This window comes from Melanostigma gelatinosum (assembly GCF_949748355.1).
Source record: "Melanostigma gelatinosum genome assembly, chromosome: 4".
In the NCBI taxonomy this organism is placed as follows: domain Eukaryota; kingdom Metazoa; phylum Chordata; class Actinopteri; order Perciformes; family Zoarcidae; genus Melanostigma; species Melanostigma gelatinosum.
In genome coordinates, this window is record NC_136637.1 from 28989993 (window position 1) to 29015307 (window position 25315).

The following is a 25315-nucleotide window of genomic DNA, read 5'->3' on the forward strand; positions in this document are numbered from 1 at the left end:
GTTGTGCCATAACAAGCAAGTAGTCATTTTAAGATGCATTGTCTGAAAACAACCTGTCAGGGGATTGTGTCTTATATAAAGAGATGTTTTCAGGTATTTTGCAGTAAAATGAGAGCTGGTGGTCGAAGTTAAAGTGTGCTCTGTGTCTGTGCAGGCTGACCTCCAGGGACCTCGAGGAATCCAGAGCAGAGGTTACTTCCTCTACCGGGTACGAACACGTTCATGTCAGCAAATAAACAGAAAAGCAATGAATTCCCCTGAATAATGTGATGAACATTCAATCAAATTTTGTTTGCACTTTCAGCCACGAAATGGAAGACGATCCCTCGAATATGAGTAAAATAAAGGTAATGCTTGTTTTGTTCTTCATCCACAGACACAGTCTGTAAGGGACTGTATGACAACGACCAGCAGCTTGATTGTTCTTTGGGCGAAATGAAGCTAGTTTGATTTATTTGGGACGATATTATCAAAAAGATAACTTTTATGTTCATGGGTCATAAAGGTGTGATGTTTCATTGAAGGTAAGAGACACTACAGGTGAATAGGGTATACAAATATTAACTGATATCACCATGAAACGTCACCAGTTCATTACTAAGAGGATTATTTATGTTTTCTGAAATGTGATGTTTAAATATGCAAATCACAGAAGAGTGTTTTCCCCTCATTACTGTGTATTGATATGATGTAGAGTCGCGACCTCTGAAGCTGAGTGAGACGACCCCGAGCCGCTGCAGCACCAGCGATCCAGACTTCAGCCCTCACAGCCCTCTGCCGCTGCTGTACAGTGATGTCTGAATGTACACAAAGAATAAGATCCAAACACGATTCCTTTGTGCAGATTTTATTTTGTGTCATGTGTGTGTGTCATTTGCATTAAAACTGCTACAATGTGGTCGTGCGTACGTTTGACTTTGCACGTTATGAATGAGAATCTTTCACTGCATTAGCATATTTGGAGGAAACTGTGTGAATGCAGATAATTAATACACACATGCATATGATACAATGCTGTCAAACACACATCAGGAATATTTCAACCACAACTAAAGCATTTATTTGACGTTTAACAAAATTACTCCTAAATATAAACAGTTTCAATATTTTCAGCTTTAAATGATCATAATTAAGATAAAAATAAAACATTCACCTTTTTTTATGTGTCCTTCATAATAATACATATAGGAGTCAATAACACACTGAACAAGCAAAGCTGCCAAAAGAAAAAAGGCATTAAACTCATAAATATATAAACGAATATCCGGCATATTTGGGGTTTTTTAAACACTTTTTTACACATGACAGATAATTATGGTTTGAAAATGACAAACCTAACTGACCGATAATACCTTATTATTTAAATAAAAAAATGCAAACAGTTCAACGTCCCTGTTTATTGAACTCTAACCAACCTCTCAGATTCATAATAAAACATAATGTAAACAGACTGGTGACACATGATGTGATGAGGAGTCACAATGTGCTGGTCTTACATTTTATAATTTTTTTAATGTACAAATTCATGTATTTTTTGGCTTTCTTGTTCAATTAATATTTGCAGGATTAAATAGTTAGTTTCTATCCTGAATATGTAGTTACGGTAATCAACAGTAGATGTCACCATCTCCACAGCAATAGAAAAAATAAAAGGCGGTTTCACTTCTGTTGATGTTTAAGAGAAGATTTGTGCAAACATTTAAACAGAAGAGCTTAAAGCAAAGCAATCATGAGTAACCGTCAACTCTAACTGTTACATACTCCAACTGTTTTTACATATCTGCTACTTTTGTAACATATTTACTTATTTTATCGTTGTATTATCGTGTTTGCTGAAGTATTGTATTGATAATATCATAGGCCACGAGACAGATTAGCTAATGAGCTTTAACTCTGGTTCATTTACAGCGAGGAGGAAACTGAAATCATATTACCTGAGAACAAAAGAAAGATCGTTGACTGAAGAATATGGTGTCCCAAAAATACATTTCCAGAGAGAAAAGAACACGTACGTATATATAAAAACATATCACCATTTGCCTCACATGTTTTAGGACAGTTTTTTTAATTAATTTAATATTCTCTCTGCATCACCTCTGCTGATTTGCTGTCACGAGACAATACAGATCTTCCTTTTAAGGTGGTCATGACTGGGTTTGCAAGAGCAGCACTGGATGCATGCAAATCATTGAACCTCATCAGTGAACACAGAGGTGGTCAGCTGGGTTTCGATGTTACGATGTGACTGAACGCGTCACTGTGGAGAGAATACATGGATACCTACATGAGGATAACATGTATTCTAACACATAATAAGGGCATTTTATTTGCATTAAATGTGACACTTTTCCCATCATTTTGAATCTCTCCCTCGCCTAAAAAACAGGGAAACAGCGCCACTCGCCCATTGACTCCATCGGTGTGGTTACAAGTGGTATTGCATCGTTGGCTGCTTCTGGCTGTTGCCATGGTGACGAGATGGGGAGAATGCTAACATAATGGGATGGCCAATTAATCCAGGAGACACTCTCGTTCAAAGAGCAGAGAGGAGAGCCAGACTCTTAATCAGTCTGTCACTGTTCTCTTATTCCATTTGTGTTCCCATTGAAAAATAAATAACAATACATTTATTAAAAAATAACAATACGTTAATACACGTCATAGTTTAGGCTAATAAATGGATAATCCTAAAAAGAAGTAGCATAATAAACCTATAATGTTATAAATGATCTTCTGAAAGGATTAAAATAGAAGATGGGATATCTTCACTGTTTTTTCAGGTGAAAAACTGGACGATTTCAAATTCATTCATTAAAATGTAAAACATGTCATAACACTATGTACCTATATGTATATTTAGGCTTTTTGTATTTTATCGTCTTTCTTTGACTTGCTGCAAAAAAAATCGATGACCCTTTGTTGACGAATACAAGTTGAAAGTTGATCTAAAGACATATTTAATAGGCTATGTCTAATAAATGTCTCCTGTGTTATTCTTTCACATAATTATAGAAGTGCAAGAATGACACACATGAGCGGGTCTATTCATATAAAAACTAAACCCCTCTGCTTTAAACAACAATATTTTTTGGCAAATCTGTTATTCAATAATTTAAGGATCATTTATTGTCATCATGCAAATCAGGATGCTCCACGAAATTCAGTCGTAGCCAATTAGTGACACAACAAACACACGACGACAAACAAAACTAAAACAATAAAGCATTCACGTAGTGTGTTTTTGAATTTGCATCATAATGAATGTAAACAACAACAACAACAACAACAACAATTATCTGGGCAGATGATATGGTTTTCACGTTGAAAGAAAATCAACATGAGGATAAAAACATTGTTCATCAACTTTGACTGTGTTTGAGTTGATGAACAATATTTTGCTCAATGTTGAATTTTGAATTCAGACCACAGTAGCCCTATGCAATGCTTTTGTTTGTTTTGTCTCTATGTAAATAACATGCCTAAAAAAGAGGGGGGGGGGGGAAGCTAAAATTGTTTTGTTTTTGTCTTTCCACAAGTGATGTCAACAACAACAACAAACAGTACATAACATAGTTACCTGCGCGTGACTATCCAATCCAGGTAATCTGACAAAATCTGAATGTCGATCACCTTTTCTGTGTGTTTGTGTGTGTTATCTGGAGCATGGAGCGGTAGGTAGGCCCTTTTTGGCTCCAATTATAACTCCAGTCAGCCCTGCGCAGTCAACCTGTCAGCGGCAGCAGCGCCACTGGGTGCAGGGATATCCCGTTCGGGGGTAAGTGTGTGTTCATCTCTACCGGTTCAACTCTTTAACATCGCTTAATGTCCGCAGCCTGCGGGTGTGTTGCTGTTGACACCACGTAAAAAAAGCAGCAAAACGGAGCAGTTGTTTTTTTACGTGTGCTTGTTCTGGTGACAAGACTCTGGCCAAAGGCCCGGTGACCCACATTATTATCTAATGCTTCACGTAGCTTAGCTAACTAGCTAAGCTAACTAGCTTAGCCGCAGCTAGGTTTGACATACATACAGTATGTTGTTGAATTCTCGCTACATTTACAGTAAAAAAAAAAGGTAAAACTAGCAATTAAAATAAACAACAACAATTTATATCTAATTTGTCCCGGATAACGTAACCGTGACAGTGTGTGTCATACGTCGCAGTTAAGTGTGTCAAACTATATAAAGCTGTTGTTGTTTTGTCGGGGGCTGTAATAACTGACGTTAGCACGCAATGCTAGGTAGCCGTTAGCATGCTAGGCTAGGTAGCTGTTAGCATGCTAGCAATCATTGCCCCGGTTTTTGCCGGCCGGTATCGCCGGCAGCAGCAGCAGAGAGACCGACAGATACACGGATAGAGGTTTGGTTTTTTTAGTTCAGGTGTGATTTCCCATACGTGACAACCGGACACGTCTCACCGGCACCGTGTTATCCACGACTACTGCCTCTTCTTTAACGGTATATTTGGTTTCTCCTTTTCTTTCCACGGTGTGTGAATTATTAGATTTGTAGCAGCTGCGTTTCTCTCGAATCTCCGGTCGTGTTTATCGCTGTTGTGCTGCAGATATGAGATTGATCACATCACTCCGCTGGTCTAGCTGTCATCCAGCAGTGACCTAGATAGAGCTGCAATGATTATCATTATTATTAAATGAAAGTGTAAATATTCTCATCTCTTTTTGAGTCATTTTTTTACGATATAAAAAGTCTAAATGTTCTGATTTCTGCTTCTTAAATGTGAATATTTTCTGGTTCTTTACTCCTCCTGCGAGAGTAATCTGAATACATTTGAGTTATGGGAAATAAAAAGATATATGAGGACTTCATCTCAGGCTTTGGGACCAAACTATTTAGATAATTGATTCATTGTTTTTTCAAGAAAATAACTCAATGTTCAGATTTCTGCTTCTTAAATGTGAATATTTGTCTGGTTTCTCTTCTCCTCTCTGACAGTAAACTGAATTTATTTGAGTTATGGACCAAAAAATAACACATATGAGGATTTAAGATTACAGCATGATGGCATGGTACACATTCAGATAAAGCTTCAACTGTCCTCATAGCACACGTTATGGCGCATTGTGGCAAACTGCATAATGCAATAATATAGTGAAATTAAGTTATGATGTTAAATTAAACTTTGTGACGTCTACTATAGTTGGATGTTTGTTGTATTTCATATTTTAAAGACGGTGGTAACATCAGAGTTCATCAAGATGTCTTTCAAAAATAATTTCCAAGTAATACGGTCGTCAGATAACTTCTTACTCTCCATATATTTAAATTGACTTCCTGTTTTAATTCCCGTCTGATTTTGTGAAGAAAAACTAGACAACTTTCAATGTTTCCTACAAGCTGAAAATGTGATTGTACTGTATTTTCTGATAGATATTGTGATTGTTAAATATTAATAACTCATCTTATAGGCACACAATAGAGATGTAGTAATACATTGTTACTACACAGTGTTGGAGCTGATAGTGGAGCATTAAGAAATACTTTGACACATGTTTTATTGCTGGCTGCAGGTCAGGAGAGGAAACTGCTTGGTCAGATTATTTCCCTTATCTCCCATTCATTGTGTTTCATTGTAGCTCGTAGTGCCAAAGATTAGTTTCGCAGTATTCTTTTCTTTGTTTTGCATCCGTGAGCCTTTTGTATCTGGTTCATAGTGGCTTATTGAACTGTCTGGAGCACTTGGGTTATATAAAAAGCATTTTTTATGTCAACATGCTGAAGGCTTTGATTACTAAAGGGTTTGCAACATACAACAACATATGAAGGAGTCTGAATGCATCACACAGTTGATGACAGTTGATCGTAACAAAAAGAAGAAGAAAAAAAAGTTTAAAATAAATAGAAATGCTGATCATTTTGATATTGCTTCTTTTTCAAAACAAAATATTTTAAGATAGTTGTAACCAGGAGGCAACCTCCGGTTCTGAAGAGTGAAGCCAATGCTTCATGTCTTACACCTGCATTCTCTCTACTGGCCAGCAGGGGGCGACTCCTCTGGTTGTATAGAAGTCTATGAGAAAATGACTCTACTTCTCTCTTGATTTATTACCTCAGTAAACATTGTAAACATGAGTTTATGGTCTCAATCTCTAGTTTCAAGTCTTCTTCAATACAGCATGATGTTCATTTAGTACATTATGCTCCATTTAGAGTCACACAGACCATAAAGCAGGGGATGCTTTAGGGCGGGGCTACACAGTGATTGACAGGTCTCTACCAGAGACGTATATGACGTCTCTACGTCACTCCTCAGTCCAGATATGGTCACTTCCTGTTCACTGGTTGCAGTTTGTTGGGGGGTGTAGATGTGTAGATTCAGATATGATGTTCTCCAGCTTTGCGTGCAGCTCTTATCATTCACTGATAAGAAGTGATGGATTATATTCATTCCTAGCTGATGCTGATAGTCAGCAGATTCATTGGCACACTTACTTATGGGAGAGCTGTTAATGAATGCTGAAGATTGGAAAACACCTGCAGTAGTCTGTAGAAACATGAAGTCCTGCACCATCAGGTGTCCCCCACATCCCCAATATGCACAGTAGTCAATGGCGAAAGACTTGGATTGTGCCATGAATTACACACGATGTTTGTCAATTTATAAGACAATTTTGCAAGTTGCGATTTGTCGTGCTATCATTTATTTTAGTGTTAAACCCGATCTGTCAACTACATCTCTTGTCTCCCACAATGTACATCACCAACATTGACGTTAGCTTAGCCTGCTAGTTAGCGAGCTAACTCAGCTATGTTCCACGTGCAACGGTTGTGTTATCTGATATGATGTGTTTTTATCAGGCGGTGAGTGAAAGAACGAGTGAGACCTGTTATTGGTGTGAGAACAACCCGGTACAAAACACACACATCCTACAAAACACACATCGTAGCTTCAGAGAGAGAGACGACACTTTAGGGTGTGGCGTCCTTCTAACTTCGTATTTTCACACTCTTGTAAGTCCACAGTTTTACGAGAAAAAGTGACTTTCTTGACATTCAAAATGATCTTTTAAAGTACCCTTGAAATCATGTTTTCTAATATGTTTACTACAGCGTGTGAGCGCTGCTATCATGAGTGAAACTCTTGTGTTTTGACACGGGCCTTTTTCACAGAAGTGACCCTGACTTTGACGTCATCTCCCGTCTTTAGCGGTTGCGCCTCCGTTGTCGCACGCGTGCGGTTGTTATTGGGAGCAGGGGTTTGATAAGTTGTCTCTCTCTCAGCAGTGACGGTCTTTACTTTAGCCTTCACCTTCATTCATCTCCTCAGTTTAACTGCATGTGGTGAAAGACGGACGCTGCTCGTTGTCCCAGTGCTTCAGGGTTTGATTTGGCTTTGTGTGGAGGATATCAGATTAACTACGTTCAGCATTGTCTTCTTAACGTTGTTTAGGACACGTGACTGTGAGTCATGACTTCCCCGATATGAAGCCTTGTTGCGACTACAGACTGACGTTTGTCCTGCAGCTCATACTCTCGAGCCGCCAATATTTGGTCTGCAGAATGCTGTTAGTTGAGATTCATCACACAAACAATGATCGATTTGTTGTGAGATTATCTGAAGATACGAAGCGACGTTCTGCTTCCCTGCTCTCCCTTTTAACGCTGTTGCAGAATATCTTTTTTATTTTACCCAAAAGGTGTCTTGTGACACCTCCAGACTATCTGACACTGACCATGTTTCTTGTAATGAAGGAATATTTCACCCATTGTCTTTTTATGTGTTTTAATGTGTATTTGGACAACTATAGAGTTTATGGCATTAGCTTGTCGAGATATAATAATTATCCTCGAAATTCCTCCGCAAGGGATATTGGCCAAAATAAAGTAAAAATGAAGATTTCTAAATATCTATGAACGGCTAACATGTAGTTTGTTCCCTAGTTCTTAAAAAGAGTAAATAAACATATTCAATAAATACACATTCTAGACATTCCCAAGAGATTTATGATACAATTTCCCTTCACTGTTTGCTCCGACGGAGGACGTCAGAGGATTGTTTCTCTCACAGCTGACATGTTCGGGCCTTCTCCTTACATTCAGTTCCTGAGAAAAGTCTAAATTCGAATTCATGACGTGTTCTTGAGCCGCAGACTCGTTCGTACCTGTGTTCTTATGTCATCGTAAATCAAAAGCATGTCAGTCAATCTCAACTGGAAAACGCCCTGTCGGTCCACGTGAACGGGCACGAGACCGCAGGGCCGTGTGCACACACACAGAAACTGAAAAGAAGGGTTGAGAGAAGGAAGCGCGGAACGGACAAAACCAAAGTCTAGCGAGGGTGAAGCGCCGGGGGTTTAAAACGAACAATAGATCTGAAGTGGAGGAACTTCTGCAGAGACGAGCTGTCGTATTTATCGGTGTCAGAAAACATTCATATCAGAATCTTCATGAAAACTGCACAAGTGGGTTTTAAGAAGACATTTCTTCTTCCAAAGGAACGTGAATGAGGCCAATTCTTCCCGTCAAAGACAAAAGTGCTTCTTATTACAATCATCACTTGATGAATGTAATGTAATGTAATGAAATGATGAAGGCACAGTGTTTCATTTTGACCTCCTCACTTAAGATTTCATTCAAGTTCTTGTCTGTCTTCTGACAAAGTGAACCAAATCAATGAGGAAGCTCTTTGATCGTTAATATTCAGGATAGATGTGAAACAAAATGCGGGTCGTCTGGGAACCGGAAGGTCAACGGGTCGATCCCCGACTGGGACGTGTCACGAGTCGAAGTGTACCTGAGCAATACACTGAACCCACAATGCACCACTGCCACGGTCAGGTTGAGAGATCGTGGTGTGTTATGCTGGTAGCAGCTAACGGAGCCGCTAGCTGCTAGCCTCAGAGATGAAGAGACCACAGAGGCTCACTTCATCCCCCCCCCCCAAAAGACCTGTAAACAGACCATGATGTGTACAGTTTTCATGGCTTAATGTTACATGAATATATATATGTAATATATATATCTGTAACAGTCCTGCCTATTCTTTGTTGTCCTTGTCCCGAGCTGTTATTTCTATTTCTGTAAGTACATTAAGAGAAGTCAATTTAAAAGAATTCCTTGTATGTGCGCTTATACTAAATACATAAAGGTGATTCTGATTCTGATCACACCTGAGCAGTGGAGAAAATAGGCACGACGTTTCAATCACAGTTATTTTCTGTACAGATTTACAACACGTTCAGACAAAACCTATGAGTGTTGTGGTTTTTTCCACAGTGCAGCACGTCTCAACGGATCTTGTGAGGTTCTGCTTGTTGAATGGTAGATTGGAAGTGCTCTCTTTATCTGAGATTAACTGCAGTCAATAAAGGCCTTGACGCATTAATCTGTAGAGTATAATGTAATGTGGTGCAAAGTCTTCTGGGAAACTACAAGAACACACACTCACTCACACAGAGCCGAGTCGAGTAAAAGGATCGGTTATTTAGCTTTCTAATGGTCGAACTCGTATATTATGGGACCAAAATGTCTGGTTATATATTCCAGATGAGGTGTTGACGGTCACATATTCTGATCGTGGACGGTGGTCCTACACGGCTGTAGGTCTGCAGTCATTCTCCAACGACCCACTTGGCGTCGGTTACGAGGCCCCTGGCTCAGCTCCTGGTCCTCTGGGACTGGAGGCCGGCAGCGGTCCAGCGGTCCAGCGGTCCAGCGGTCCCTGCCAACCGCGGCTGCTCGCAGCCTCTCAAACATTCCTGTCTGTAGCGCCGTGGAGGAAAAAAAGAAGCGGCGAAACAAAGACCCTTTTTGTGCTGCCGGGCCTGTGGATGTGGGGTGAGCGTGAACGTTGAGGAGTTTTCGGGTCGGTTACAACGCTGCAGCCGTTTGGTGACACGCATGGATTTTATTGCTCAATGGCCGAATGACCAATGACGTTATTTAACGCCGTCTCACGTCACAGAGGAAGCCTCTCCGCCCGTGAACCCGAGGAGGGAATCACATCCTTCCATTGCTCAGTGGATGCATGTCAGCAGGACGTGCACGCCTTGATGCTGCCTTTATCCTGAATTAACATATATTTTCATTTGTGGTAATTCTATATGTTGTAAACATTTCTTCCATTTATTTGGCGTCTACCGTACCAAGATCTTTATCCCATTTAATATGTGTGTTTTGTAGCAGGTCTTCATTACACTTTAAATGGAATATTGTAAACAGCCGAGTTTCCCCGTCTCAGCTAAAGCTCTATTCCCAAAGTCAAGAGGAAATTAAATTAGATTCCTTGGTTTGTATCGTACCCCAGACCCCCTGACCCACTCAAAAAAGAAAATACACGAATAGTTTTTAATCTTCAGCAGTCTTTTCTTAAAGCACTGTAAGAAGCTGTGGTCGTATGTTGGGATCTGTGAGGGTTTCGCTCTCGGGTGTCGGGGGTGTGACGTAGAGGTGATGAAGACAACACGAGAGTTGCCATGACTCTGGAGTTTACCGAACCATGTGATGCATTTGGGAGCTCTGTCTGCAACGCGCATTGTATGAGGCGTCGGCAAGGTCACCTGATTACTCGTTGAGGCTCCATCTGTTCGACTGCCAACGATGTCTTTCTTTATGTTTCAGCTGAAAAGCTTGATTTGGGAACATTTTGGTTTTCTAAAGGATGCTTCTGCATCGAGGGCCGCTGCTCCTTTGCACATCAACAAGTAGTTCCTGCCTTCATTAGAGTGGTGTTCTAATGAGCAGTGACATTATCCTGTGTGGCGGAGCATAACCGTACAGACGCTGTAATATTGATGACTGCTTTACATTTTGGATTTTCATCACCGGGTATTTTCATCATCAGTTTTGCTGTGTCGCCTGCTTTCATGGTAAAAGCCTCTCTCTCTCTCCCTGGTGAGGACACTCTGCCTCATCACAGTGAGGACGGGAGGGATCGCTTGTGATTTCCTCTAAATGTTGCAGGATGAAGAGGCCGTGTGTCACTGCAGCGCTTTCCTGCACAGGTCGACCTGTCGCAGCGTCTTTACTCCCACAGACCAGAACGCCGTCGCCCGGGTCGCCTCCTGTGATGGAGGGAGTGTGTGTCGGCTGCGGAGGAACTCAGCCGGGCCATTTGTTTTTTTCCGCACGGCGAGGCCCGGTTGCCATGGTGTTGTTGCCCGTTGGCACCGTCGACTGGTGTGTTCATTTGAACGTCTACATGGTCGACGTCACTGAAATCTGATAATTGACTGTTGAAAATTCGTCATCTTTGCACGTCTGCTTCGGGTTTTTGTAATCCTTGCCGTCTGTTCCCGCCGAGGCCCAGGGAACACCTTTCAGCATATCGTGTGGCGAGATGAGGAAACGTGATATCGCACCTGTGGTGTTCCTCGCTGTGTAGAATGGTCTTTAGAGGATGTGTGCTGACGGGGAGGGTGGTGTTATTGGTCGGAGCAGGAAGGTGTTGCCTGTGGAGCTGTGATTAAGTTAGATCGGAGAAAGAGGAGGAAAGTAGGTCATTGGGCCAGCGGGTCAGTGAAGCACAGATGACATCACAGTTATACAACCTCTGCTCTGGCGGTTATACAACGCTCAGTCTGCAGCTCGTGCTGCAGCCGCCGCTGATACGCTGGCGTCCTCTCGCCTCCTGCTCTCGTGTCGCTCTTTTCTTCTTCTGACATCCGGTGTTTTGTCTGTTTTCAAGATGCTGTAGAGCAGAAATGCAACTCCTCTCTGCTTCTGGTTCTCGTGCAGACAAAGCGCTTTAACACAACTCTCCACTCCCTTTTACAAAGTGTAGTCGTTGGCCGCTTGTGTTGCCAAAGCGCTAATCTCTGATAAGGTAGTTCTTTGTGTTTGTGTCATGCAGTGTGCAGTGAAATAAGTCAGTGGCTCTCGGTTAAACCTGCTCCGCCTCCTCTTGCTGTAATTTATTTTCCCCTTGCGTGTCTTCACATGAAGGTGTAAGTTCTCACAGTGCTGCCTTCCCGCCCTGCTTTGATGAACCCGGCAGTAAGTTCATTTATAAATTGTCACAACAAGTGCTGACTCGGGTTTCCCTCTGACGCTTGGTTGGTTGTTAAGGAAGTCTGTCTTTCGGTGTTTAATCTATTATCTTCTCTATAGGTTCGTTATCTCTATGCAGGCAACGAGTCAACTTTTAAAAGCAACAAGAGTTTGTTTATCCACTTGTCGTGTCGAGTGAGTCCGAAATCAACTCTTCGCTCACTTCCTCACTCACGCAGACGCACTGAAGTCCTGTTTCCAGGATAATTGAAATGCTCGTTTGCACTTCAGCTCCTGAACTTTGTCTTTATTTATTTGTTTTAACGTTTTATTCTGGCTAAGATGGCAGCCTTAAAGATGCACAACAGATTCAGTGCTCAAAGAATCCTAAACTTTTAAAAGTTTTGCATTCTTTTCAATAATGATCAATATTAAAATGTCCCTGTAGCTCACATCGAGATGAACATCAGTCTAAGGTGCTGAATCCATCACTGACTGTAGGGTTTAAATCAAGATGGATGCTTTACTGGATCTGCCACATCAGCATTCAGGGTATGAACCATGAGGCAATAACTTAACTTTAAAATAATCATATCTGTGCATCAGTATTTGCAATGAAACCATAGACTGTATCAGAAGTGGACGTAGTCGTCATGATGTCCCCCATTGGTTCGGTGCCATGTTGTTGTTGCCCCCTGGTGGACATTAGAGAGAATGCAGCTTTGACACACGGAGCATCGGCTTCGCTCTTTAGATCTGGAGGTTGCCGCCTGAATGTAACCCACAATATGGGACTTCACTCATTGCTTGTGCCGACACAGTGTCTCACTCTAAACAGCAGTTGAGGTGGCTGGAAAATTCTGCATTTTTGCCAAACTGCACAGAATAATGTAGTGTATAGAATGGCAAAAATCATAATCACAATTATGCCAACCTCACTTTATACGCTGCCTTTCATGAGCGGATGAGCTGTTTTTGTGTTTAACAACATCGTGCGTGTTTCTCACCTCGCACAGACTCGGATGTCGCTGCCATGTGCCAGTCTCACACCCGGAGCGATCGAAAAACGCCGCTCTCTGAAGACCTCTCTTCGACTGTCTCCCCTCTGATTGAGGAAACTTTCGGTGACGCTCCGCCTCCAGCAGCAGCTTCCTCGTCCTCTCACAGGACGGGCTGTACCGTCAGTGAGGTGAGGTTTGTGTTAGTTTTACCCATCGGACTCGTCTTTGGCTGCTGTTTGGGAAGATGTTATTTCATGTGCGTTTCTTTTTTCATCAAAGGTTCGTTCACAAATGTCTACCTCACGATTAAAAGACTCGTCTCCAGCACTGCAACCCTGAACAGGAAACAAAATGACCTCGAGCATCGACCGGTGAGTCAAACGCTTTGAGTTACCGGCTTGTTTTCTGATTCATTTCCATTAATTATGTCGTCTATAACGGGTCAAAAACACCAATAATCCCCCTGAAACTGCTTTGTTCTGGATGATGATTCAAACCAATAGTTTCTCATAATTGCCAAGTCTCTTTCCCAGTGGACAAAAAAAGATCTGTCTTCTGTCTTCATGTGACTCTGACGTAGTCACCAGTTTCTAACGGCTCCGACTCCGACTGGCAGTGACGCGCGTTAAAGTGACACACTTCATTCAAACGCAACAGAAACAAAATACAAGTCAATAAAAGCGCCTTCGTTAATCTCTCTACTGTTCAAACAATCACGACTCTGGTTTGACCGAAACACTGAATTCACAGAGTTGGATGTGAAGAGGAACGGCCTTTACGTGTTCTACTCAAAGCCACCGGACTCCATCCACAGAAACGCACATTTTACGTCGCTGATTGTTGTAAAACTCATTCAAAGCCGAGAGGAACGAAACACATTTACTTTATTCTTATTTTAAACGTCTTGGTTATTCTCTCCACTGTTCCAACGATCACCAAACTGGTTTGAGGGACTGAAAGAGAAACTGAATAAGTAATAAAAGATGCAAAAAGAACGGCTCCTCGTTTACTGGCAGTGGAAAAGGAGTCCGTCGTACATTTAGCAGGTTTTCCTGCGTTCAAAAAAACAAAAACCTGCATCGACGCTCTTAACTTTTGGCGGAAACAAGTGTGCGATCGTCTCGGCAGCATCGGACAAGAGTCACGTTGAGGTTCAGGTTCTACGTGCTCAGTTTTATTCTTTACTGCTTTGACTCTTCATCAAAGATTATCGAATATTAAGAGGATCTTAACTGTTGCTGTTTGTTCTGCAGGGATGACAGCAGTATCTTTGATGGGTTAATGGAAGGAGATGAAAAGGACAAAGCCAAAAGGTACGACCCCCCCCCCCCCCCCCCATCAAACGTCATCCTCCGTGATATTACAACTTTGGTTTTTATGAGACTGCATTTGATAATAGAGCGTCCCGTGCAAAGATACAGCTACCTACCTGTAGGGGTGCATCAGACGTTCCTAATAAAGTTCCATAGCCCTAAAGGCGTTCCCGTTGTCTCCGCCCACAGAGAGTCCCGTAACAAGTCCGAGAAGAAGCGCAGAGACCAGTTCAATGTCCTCATGAAGGAGCTGGGCACCATGCTCCCGGGCAACACCCGCAAAATGGACAAGTCCACTATTTTGCAGAAGAGCATCGACTTTCTGCACAAACACAAGGGTGAGGAGAGCCAGAGGTCTGCGTTCCGAGTCTCGTACTCGGGCCGAACCCGTTTGTTGACGTGTTGTTTATCTTCTTCATCAGAAATCGCTACTCAGTCCGAGTCGACTGAGATCAGACCAGACTGGAAGCCTCCTTTTCTTAGTAATGAAGAGTTCACTCAGCTGATGTTGGAGGTGAGCTCGGAGCACTTTTCAGCGTCGAGTGCATTCCGGCTGGCATTCGAACGCTGCGCAGCTTCTTTTTGTTCTGTTCCTTCAGTGTGAAGCCAGTGTTCAGGCTCAGTTGCAGATAAAGATTACGATCCACTTATCAGTGTTCCAACCGCCGCGGCGGGATTATGAGCGCCGGCGCTAAACGCTTCCCACGGTCATCCTCTGCTCTCGCGGATTCCACCAGATAGCATGTTTGATCAGCGGCTCTCCGCTGGCATACCTTTGATGGAGCAGGACTTCTCTGCACAGAGCAGCTTGAGGAAGCTTAACCGCTACAACAACCTCTGCATTTTCCCAAATAAGCTCCTTTTCCCAAACAAACCTCTGATCCATGTCGTTCATAACTGGACTTTAGATCTTATGGACTTTGTCTGTCGGCTGCAGCGCAACACAGTAGGAAAGAAATAACAACAAACACAATTAAAAAGTCTGCTTCCTCTCTGATAGAAGCTCAGACATCCGGAGGAGAGACGGGTGAAGCGGTCGGTCGTGAATATCATTACAGCTGTTCACTATTTATGGAACTAGATTCTCAGACTCCTGTGATGCACACATAAGCTGATTGTACAAAAGGTTTGAGGACATTTGATGCTTCATTGAAAAACCTCAAGAGAAGCGCTGAGCGTAGCGAGAACACGGTGCCGCTCTGCAGTCGTCTCTGCTTTCGCTGTTTGTTTACACGCTTTTGTTCAGAGTGAATTGAAAGAGTGACTTTTGTTTGTCAGGCATCAGATGGATTTTTTCTTGCTGTTATGACTGACGGGAATATAATCTACGCCTCTGAGAGTGTGACGTCCCTACTGGAGCACTTACCCGTGAGTATGACGTCAACTTCTTTAGAACGTTGTGACAAAGCCCACGTGTCAACAGTGCCCCCTGTTGGACGCGGTGCACGTGCACATGCTCAGAGATTCATGAACGGATGTTCTGTGTGTTTCAGGCTGATCTGGTGGATCAGAACCTGCTGAACTTGCTGCCCGCGGGGCAGCAGTCGGACGTGTACAAGGCTCTGTCCTCTCACATCGTGGAAGGAGAGACGCCGACGCCCGAATATCTGAAAAGTCAGCGGAACGTTTTATCTGCGTCATTTGTTTTAATTGTGCTATTGTGTCGTTTCACCGCCAATTCTAACCTTTTAATGTGCTTCTTTTTATTTTCAGCAAAAAATCAGCTGGAGTTCTGTTGCCACATGCTCCGAGGGACCATCGCCCCCGAAGAGCCCCCCGTGTACGAATACGTCAAGTTCATCGGAAACTTCAAGGCCCTGAATAACGGTGAGCTTCGCGCCGCTGATCCTCGAGGTTCGCGGCCGTTGAAGAGCCTTTAACTCCTCTGTTGTGTCGTTTGTCAGCAGTGCCTAAATGTTCCCGCAACGGTTTGGACGGAGCGATCCAGCGATCGCTTCACTCGGCCTTTGAAGACGGAGTGTGTCTCGTAGCGACCGTGAGGCTCGCCAAACCACAGTTCATCAAGGTGACCATCATCTTCTCCGGCGGTGATTCTGTTCACAGACACTTTTTATTTGTTTTAAATGAAAGATGTGTCTTTCTCCCGGCTGAGTCAAGAAGCTGCTGTTGATTTTACTTTTTGCTGTAAACCCTCTGAACAGTTTTTGGGGCGTTTTTTGCCCCCAAAATTGTCTTTTGTGCAGAATAACAGTTACGATGCCATGAATCATAAAAAAAGAACAAAAACGCAAGTTAAATTCTTTCATAATTTATTTATTTTTAAAACAATGGAATATTTATATCAAACATTTTTCCATGTGTTACTAACGTTGGAAAAAACTATTTATGCTCCATGTGCGATATTTATTAAGCTGTTTCCATTTTTACAATCTCTCCCTACAACCTCTCTCCGCTCCTCCTCTCCTCTCCTCCTCTCCTCTACTCCTCTCTCCTCTCCTCTCCTCTCCTCTCCTCTCCTCTCCTCTCTCCTCTCCTCTCTCCTCTCCTCTCCTCTCCTCTCTCCCCCTCTCCTCTCCTCTCCTCTCCTCTCCTCTCCTCTCTCCTCTCCTCTCCTCTCCTCTCTCCCCCTCTCCTCTCCTCTCCTCTCCTCTCCTCTCTCCTCTCCTCTCCTCTCCTCTCTCCCCCTCTCCTCTCCTCTCCTCTCCTCTGTCCTCCTCTCCTCACAATTTTAAGCTTCGCTTTGGCTTCTTTTTTCTCATGGAAGGCTTCGTCACACATGACGTGTTCAAAGACCGTCGGAAAGATGATAATCCGACGATAATAAGATTTGTTTACAGCTTGTGGCTGTGATAAACGGTGTAGTTTTGGTGAACGTTTAAAGAAAACATGCTTCTCAATCCCGCCGGTGGGTTTTGGGGTTCAGAGGATTGAGAGTCAAATGATCAGCAGTATGGATCAGCACCTGATCATGGGCTCGGATACTTTAGTAGTTAGTAAACGTGTTTTTTAGATAAATACATTCTGCACTTTCACCTCTATCTTTCACAGGAGATGTGCACTGTAGAGGAGCTGAATGAGGAGTTCACCTCCAGACATAGTTTAGAGTGGAAATTTCTCTTCTTGGACCACAGGTAACGTTTATATATATATTTATTTTATTTTATTTTTTATTTTTTTTTAATGAAAATTAGCACCAGACACCCGGCAAATGCTGGTAAAATATGCAAGTGGCTGCTAGATTTGCTTCACTCACCAGACTGTGTTTTCGTACTTTTGTAAGAAAACACACGAAAAATGTGGACAAATTTCACATGTTGTTCTACGGACCATTGAATGAGGGCACGATGGTTTATGAGGTACAATCCTGACTGATTCTGCATCATTCATGTCTGTCTGTCCAGAGCTCCACCCATCATAGGTTACCTCCCGTTTGAGGTGCTGGGTACTTCAGGGTATGACTACTACCACGTAGATGACCTGGAGACGCTGGCCAAATGCCACGAACACTGTGAGTACATCTCAAAGTGCATCCACGTCGTCGGCTTTCTTCATTGAGCGTTCAGAAGTCAGTCGGCTCCCTCTCCTTGTGTCCGCAGTAATGCAATGCGGCAAAGGAAAGTCCTGCTACTACCGATTCCTCACCAAAGGGCAGCAGTGGATTTGGCTTCAGACCCACTACTACATCACCTACCACCAGTGGAACTCCAGGCCGGAGTTTATCGTCTGCACACACACTGTTGTGAGGTACGTGGGAGATTTTAAAGCAGCTTCTCACCGGCTGAGATGCGACAGTGTGGTGCGGGAATACGGAAGATCTGAAAGAGAACTATGCACAGCGGCCCTGGTGCCAATTATCCGTTTTTCGTCAATGTGTTTCCTCCTAAAAAGAGCCCGAATTCACTCCACACAACAACAGCGACACGACATAAACTAGGCTCTTATTCTGAAACCCATTTGCCCATTTGTCTGACATCCTGTTACCCTGAAGAAGAAATGCTGATTGTTCAGAAAACACGCTCTCTCCCTGCAACAAGCACGTGGCTGATTATTCCGCAGAATGACGGGCTTATCTGTTCATCCACAGTTACGCTGAAGTGAGAGCAGAACAGCGCAGAGAGCTCGGGATTAAAGAATCACAACCTGAGGTCACAGCAGCCGAGGTGAGACTGGTTTGTTTTAGAATGATGGATCAGTAATACCCCGGCTGACTCTTCTCCCTCGACCTCGCAGCAGTCCCAGGACTCCGTGTCCGAGTCTCCGCTCAACACGTCGAGCCTGAAGGAGGCTCTGGAGCGCTTCGACCGCAGCCGGACGCCCTCGGCTTCGTCTCGCAGCTCACGCAAGTCCTCTCGCACCGCCGCGTCTGACCCGGCCTGTAAGCAGCCATCTCCACGCGACTCGCACGGCCTCATGAGCTGCAGCTGCATTCACAGAACTGTGTTTTACTTTTTACAATTCACTGAAAAGGTGTTTGCTCTCCCGCTTGCACCAATAATAGCGGATTGTGGAAATAAATGAAGAGATGTGTATGAACACTCGAGGAGTCTGTTAGATTAGAATGGCAGACTCCGCCCATGAATGTTCCTTTCTGCTGTGTCTCATATTATAATTACACAATGTAAATGACAGGTAATCGTAGATCGTGGTGGACTTTCTTACTGTCTAACGCGACCACGTGTTCCTGTTTCCCTCTCAGCGTCTCAGATGGCGCTCCGGCCGGACGGCAGGAGAACTCCGGCTCGCCAGTCCGCCTCCGCTGTGGAGACGACGTCCCAACGGAGGCCGTCGGTCAGCAGCCAGGTCGGTGGAGGGACGAGAGCGGAGCGGGAAAGAGCTTTCATCAGGGAGACCGTGTTTGCATTCATAGTGACAGTTAATTGAAAGAATTTGAAGGGATTTGTTCTGAACTGTTCTTCATCCTTTTTGGTTTGTTTGGTGTTAATGTTGGTTTGTGTTTCAGCAGTCGATGAGCTCCCAAAACACAGGACAGAACACGGCACCATCCATGGTTTCACAACAACAACAAGTTCAGATCAGCAGCCAAGTAAGATATTCATCTCGTTTCTAAAAGCTTTATTGATATCGTACCCTCGGAGACAGAGCCTCATTATGGGATTCATTCATTACGACTCAACTCGTCTGTTTTCAGGACACATTTTGTCCAAGTTGTCGTGACATCCGAAGAAATCCTGAACTGGAGGATCTGCAGAATATTTCAATTTTCTAATAAATTACGTTGTTTATCCCCAAAAATAACTTTACTTATGTCGTTTTATTTGATGGTTTCATATTGTTTTGCACATCATGCATCATAAAGACAGATGAGTATAGTTGCGTGGTGTAAGTGTGATTACAAGAATCTAAAATCAAATGTATTTCAGGAGGCTTTTCTCTTCTTCCTGTTAAGATCATGAGCATGAGTCAATGTTGTAGTTTCCTACACTGAGGCATGAGGAGAACACAGGCTGTCTGCTCCAGATATGAACCCGGACCACAGCTTCCGTTGCACCGGAATCACTGAATCAGTCTTCAGATTGAATCACTCGTACTGTCCCCAATGTCCTCGTTCCCTGACAGTCGATGGTGCAGTTCTCCAGCCAGCTGGAAGTCATGCACAGCCTGAAGGAGCAGCTGGAGCAGCGGACCAGGCTGATCGAGGACAACATTCAGCGGCAGCAGGGCGAGCTGCTGCAGATCCAGGACGAGCTGCAGAGAGTTCAGGGACAGAACCTGCAGGTGAGAGTGCTGAGGAAAAGCACCACGTCACAGAAGAGCCATCGCTTCTTGTGATGCCAATCCAAAGTGTGTTAAAGCTGCATTCTCTCTAGTGTCCACCAGGGGGCGACTCCTCTGGTTGTATAGAAGTCTATGAGAAAATGACTCTACTTCTCTCTTGATTTATTACCTCAGTAAACATTGTAAACATGAGTTTATGTCTCAATCTCTAGTTTCAAGTCTTCTTCAGTACAGCATGATGTTCATTGAGTAAATAATCCAAGATGGCGACGGTGAAATAGTCGAACTCGAGGCTTCAAAACATCAGGCCACAAACCAATGAGTGACGTCATGATGACTACGTCCACTTCTTATCTTCAGTCTGTGCACAAAACACATTTTGGTCATAACTCAAGAATTCATTCTGCATATGATGACAGTTTGACAGGATGAAATGATGACATTTTGGACAGACGTGGATGTAAACTGCTACTTGAGTCGGTCGGTCGGTGATTGTTTCACTAGAATCTGCGCTGCATGTTTCAGATGTTGTTGCCGAATGGAGCCGGAGGACTCGGTGTGGGCTCTGTGCAGACGGCCCAGGGGAACGTGGTGCAGCAGGGAGGAACCCTCAGCATGCAGCAACAACATGCCATCCAGCCCCCGCAAACACTCCTACGGGACCAGAGCACAGCGCTCTCACAGGTCTGACCCCCCCCCCCCCCCTCCTTCAGTGCTGATCAATAAACACATCTCAGTCTCTAACGCCGGTCCTGTTTGTTTCCAGTCTCAGCGGTCGTCTCTCACTCTGCAGCCTCAACAGAATCCACTGCCGGCGTCTCTCTACAACGCCATGATGATCCCTCAGCAGAGCCCGGCCAGCGTGGTCCAGATCGCCACCAGCCTGGCTCAGAGTACCGGACCCAGCGCTGCTGCTGTGGCCACGTTCGCACAGGACCGTTCGGCTCAGATTAGGTTTGTCATCATGTTATGCTACCCACCACACCAAGGCCTGTGTCCACAAAGCACCCTTTTCTGGCTGAAATGGGGCCTATGTTGCTGTAACCACCGTTGTCTGGTAGCCTAGCATCCATCTTTGCTTTGTCTTATCGATGTGGGCGACTATCTGTCCCAGGTTTCCCGCCAGTCCTCAGCTGCTCACCAAGCTGGTGACGGGACAGATGGCCTGCGGTGCCGTCATGGTCCCCACCACCATGTTTATGGGCCAAGTGGTGACGGCCTTCGCTCCTCAGCAGGGTCAGACCCAGACCATCAGCATTTCCCAGCAGCCACCACAGCAGCAGCAGCAGCAGCAGTCACCGGTCACAGCCATGCAGCAAGGGCAGGCTCACCTGGGTCAGCAGCAAACACAGTTCCTACAGGTAAACCACTGGGGGGGGGGGGGGTGTTTTCACATCAACAACATAGATATTAGAGATCAATTATGAGTTATTTAGCTTCCTAACACGAGCTCTAAACAGATTCAAATACATAATTAAAACTACTAATGACAAGATGTTTCATTAAAAAATACTATTTTAGATTTCCGAATCATTTGAATTGTTTTAATGTGTTTCAGAAGCAGATCAAAGTCGCTCACAGTAACTTTAAGTCTTGACTCGGCTCAACAGGTTGACTTCCGTCTTCTCATCGTCCCGCTAATCAAACTGTCTCTCCACTCAAGGCTCCTCGGCTTCTTCATGGAAACCAGTCCACCCAGCTGATCCTGCAGGCGGCGTTCCCTCTGCAGCAGCAGGGCGCCTTCGCTGCCGCCACCCAACAGCAGCTGCAACAGCTGCAGCAGCTGCAACAGCTGCAACAGTTGCAACAGCAACGGAAGCAGCTGCAGCAGCAGCAGCAGCAGCAGCAGCTGGCCCGTCACAGGAGGGACAGTCTGTCGGACCGCTCGGCCAAGCAGCCACAGTAGCCGGCCGTGTGAGAGTCAAACTCAGACGTGGGGGTGTCTTTGAGAGGTGGGGGAGGAGTCAACGCGCAGCTCTGAGACGTGATTGGACGAGCGGGCTGTGGCTCCAGAAGGATCTTTGGCTGTTTGCACTTAACTCCTGCTGTAGAGAACACAGCGCCGTGTCTCTCTGGCAGGAAACAGGAAACAGGGAGCCACAAACCCTGTAATGGAGTCCCTCCCCCCTCCCCCGGTGTGTTCAGTGTGTGTGTGTGCTCCTCCGGTCACCCTCACAGGATGGTTTTACGCCGAGCTCTCCGGTACTTTAATGCAGCCGAAGCTTCCATCAAAGCTTCAAGGACGTCCTGCAGAAGCGAACGGCCAGAGGCTCGTGTGTTTGGGATGTTTCCTCTTATTCTTGTTTGTTTTGTTTTTTTCATGTAAAAAAAACAAAACAATGACGGGTCAGAAAATATTTTTTACTGTACAGAACATCACGTGTAATATATTATGTAAATATACCGAAAAAGAAAGAACTAATATTTTATATGATGCATGAAGAGAAATGCTGAGTCTGTTATTTGAGGCTTTGAAAAGAAAAGCTGTTAAAATGCTGAGTGGCTGATATGTTTGTGTCTGAAGCAGACGACGCTGCTGGTTGTGTCACAGTTAGTTTGATCCTTCGGTCCGTATTGTCACTGAATTTAAAAAAAAACGTTTTTAAAGTGTTTTTTAAAAAACTTTAAAAAATGTGCTTAAAATGTGCACACTCCTTTTTAACTTCAGTCAAACTACACAGTGATTGACAGGTGAGACGTGTACGGCTCTCTACGACACTCCTCAGTCCAGATATGATCACTTCTGTTCATCGGTTGCCAAACTAAACAAGATGGCGACGGCGAAATCGCCCACATCGGCCCACAAACCAATGAGTGACGTCACGATGACTGTCGACTTATCTACAGTCTGTGGTTTGAACATGTGGAAAAGATCTTTTCACCATAATTACTTTGGCATTATGATGCTTCAGCATCTGTTGCACATGTTCAATCAGTAGAATTGTCACTTTATTTGGAGATAATCTTCTAATCCCTCATTTCAGAGTTCATCTGGCTTCTGTCGTATTCATGTGAACGGTCTTTTGTTTTTTAGAGTGGCTGTCATGTTATTTCATGTTTAACTGGTTATTTTATGGTTGTGTTGTTCAAACTTCATTGTAGTCGGTGGGTGTGATATAGTCACTGTTGCATCGTGTTGAAGAACGGTCACTTCATTTCAAATATATATTTTTGCTCGTCTGAAATGTTCAATATAATCATCTGATGACTAAAAGAGTTTTCACTGATTAAAACCTGATTTAAACAGTAACGTTTAAAAAACAGTTCAGTCGACTGAAACCTAACGAAGGTCAACTGAATATGATTGAAAAAAAAGACTAAGATAAAATAAAGAATAATAAAAAGGGATAATGTGCGAGGTGTCCATTATCAGTAACTGTGACTATTTCATGACTCGACCCAATAATTCCTAATAATGGACGACTCAAAACACTTTGTCCCTCTTATACCATCGTCAAAGTAAAGAAATGAAATGCTCTTCCTTCAGCAACAAAGAAATGATCCATAACCCTGATAACCCTCACTACTCATCTTCATATCTGCTGTCAAACTGCTGCTTTGAAGACGCCATCAAGTCGCAGTGAAGTCCTTTTAATCTGTTTGGTGCTGCAACTTTTAATATTTATATTAAAAGTTCTCTGCTGAACACTTACCAGCCTGTGGAGGAGACCTGTGCTCCATTCAGCCCTCTGGAGTGTGATGTATAAAATATATAAATATATATATATACACACACACACATGTATACACCTACAACACAGTGAGAGACTTTGCACAATGTCAGATGCAGTAAAGAGTTATTTTTCTATTACCTGAATAGACGACATCAAACCTCAGCTACTGCTTTTAAATGTGCAAACATGAAGAAACCTGAAGGATCTAAACGAGCTGTGACACACACACACACACACACACTGTTGAACTTCTTTCTCACCCAACAAAGCTGGTTTTACCTGTGAGGTCATGCTTATGCAAATTATTTGATTGTATTTGTTTTGAGTCTTAACCAGTCACGTTAGTTTTCTTCATGCTGGAAGAAGTTGTGAAAGTGACGCTTTTTAAAAAGAGTCTGTTGACAAGTCACTAAAATAAAAACCGAGAAAAAAGTTTTTCTATCCAAAGAGACGGATCCCCGAAATAAAAAGGACTCGTGTTAAATGTCGTGTAGTTCTGATGTTCGCACTAGAATCAGTTTTCAGTTTTGGTTTGGCGTGAAATTCACTGCTGCGCTTCACTCGACGACACTTAGAACGTTCATACGACCGAACTATTCAGTCTTACAGAACAAGTTCTAACACGTTCTACCCATAGAAATAGACGAGTAGTAGAACAGACATCCAAACCAACGTAGCGGGATCCCTTCAGCGACACACAGAATCACATGAAACATTTTTATTGAGCTTCTTTTTTTTAGATTTAGAGGCATTTCAACCGAGCAATATCACAAACAAAGTATTTCACAGCCTGTCAAATATTAACAATGCAGCTTCAGTCTGTTCACCTTTTAAAAAATATATTTCCATTCCTTGTTTGTAGTGACCTCTCTCCCTCTCCAGTACATCAGCGTAAGAGAAAAGGAAATGACGCTAAATAAATAGTAAATAAAAAGGTGAAACGCAGTAGCCGTGTTCAGGTGCCGCAGTTGCTACCACAGCTGCTCACGGAGTGACTTCTGCTGGCAGTTACTATCAGTCAGTTTCATGTTCTGTACCCGATTGATTTAGTGACTAACTTCAAACTTTAATCACCGTGTGAGGGAGGGTCTGTGCAATTATGAAACGTGCACATTAAGCTGTGGCGTCGCTCTCTGGTAGCCGTCTCTTTAAGGACGGCGACACCTGGACTCAGGTAATCGAGTGCTCGGACGTGAAACAAAGGATCAATCATTTCCTAAAGAGAGCTCAGGTTTTATTTAAAGTGTATTCCATGAGTCGGCGGTTAGAGGCAGCACGACGTGTTTGAGACACCAAAATAAAAAGAATCTCTTTCAGTTGAAGTGAACGCTGTGTTTAGAATGTTTGCACCTCTTTACAACGGGGACCTGAAACACTTCTATCCATCTCTGCTCTCTTTAAAGCCACAACACGCCTTTGACTAATGCAGTAACTTTACGTCACACAACAGGAGCATAGAACGTTTTCATATTTGATGAGGTTTTCTTGAAGAAACATGATTCTACTACTGATGCCACCAAGAGGATTCATACGTCAAATCACGTCGTTATACAGATAAATGTTATATTTGACTATATGTGTGACTTTGGTGTTTTAAAGACTTCGTTCAGATTCACTAACGTCTCAACAACAACCTCAGCAGCAGCTCCAGTCCTGAGAGGTAGAATCAGTGTGAGTGAATGAGTCT

At 43.5% G+C, this 25315-nt stretch overlaps 2 protein-coding genes across 10 annotated transcripts in view; both read left to right on the forward strand.

The window, feature by feature from the left end:
* The window catches only part of nmu (neuromedin U), a gene marked incomplete at its 5' end in the record, with an annotated part of 4366 nt that extends 3588 nt beyond the window's left edge, over positions 1–778 (forward strand). The window contains 3 exons of the mRNA XM_079267286.1: positions 155–208; positions 305–347; positions 695–778. Coding sequence (XP_079123412.1) covers positions 155–208; positions 305–340 — 90 coding nt within the window. The 3' untranslated portion in view covers positions 341–347; positions 695–778. The remainder of the gene's footprint in view (positions 1–154; positions 209–304; positions 348–694) is intronic.
* A 2944-nt stretch (positions 779–3722) lies between these two features.
* Positions 3723–24076, forward strand: clocka (clock circadian regulator a). Of its 9 annotated transcripts, none has more exons than XM_079267944.1 (22): positions 3723–3775; positions 12960–13132; positions 13224–13315; positions 14198–14257; positions 14447–14595; positions 14680–14771; positions 15536–15625; positions 15751–15871; positions 15971–16084; positions 16162–16283; positions 17267–17349; positions 17620–17726; positions 17815–17962; positions 18303–18378; positions 18449–18593; positions 18915–19018; positions 19179–19262; positions 19796–19954; positions 20480–20638; positions 20721–20908; positions 21069–21315; positions 21618–24076. In XM_079267944.1, exons 3-22 carry the CDS (start codon positions 13296–13298, stop codon positions 21858–21860), a joined length of 2511 nt encoding a protein of 836 aa, XP_079124070.1. In that variant the 5' UTR covers positions 3723–3775; positions 12960–13132; positions 13224–13295; the 3' UTR covers positions 21861–24076. The 9 variants fall into 9 exon arrangements, with proteins under 9 accessions (XP_079124070.1, XP_079124073.1, XP_079124074.1 ...); XM_079267947.1 differs by having other exon boundaries at positions 19182–19262; XM_079267948.1 differs by having other exon boundaries at positions 18452–18593.
* Positions 24077–25315: the final 1239 nt, after the last annotated feature.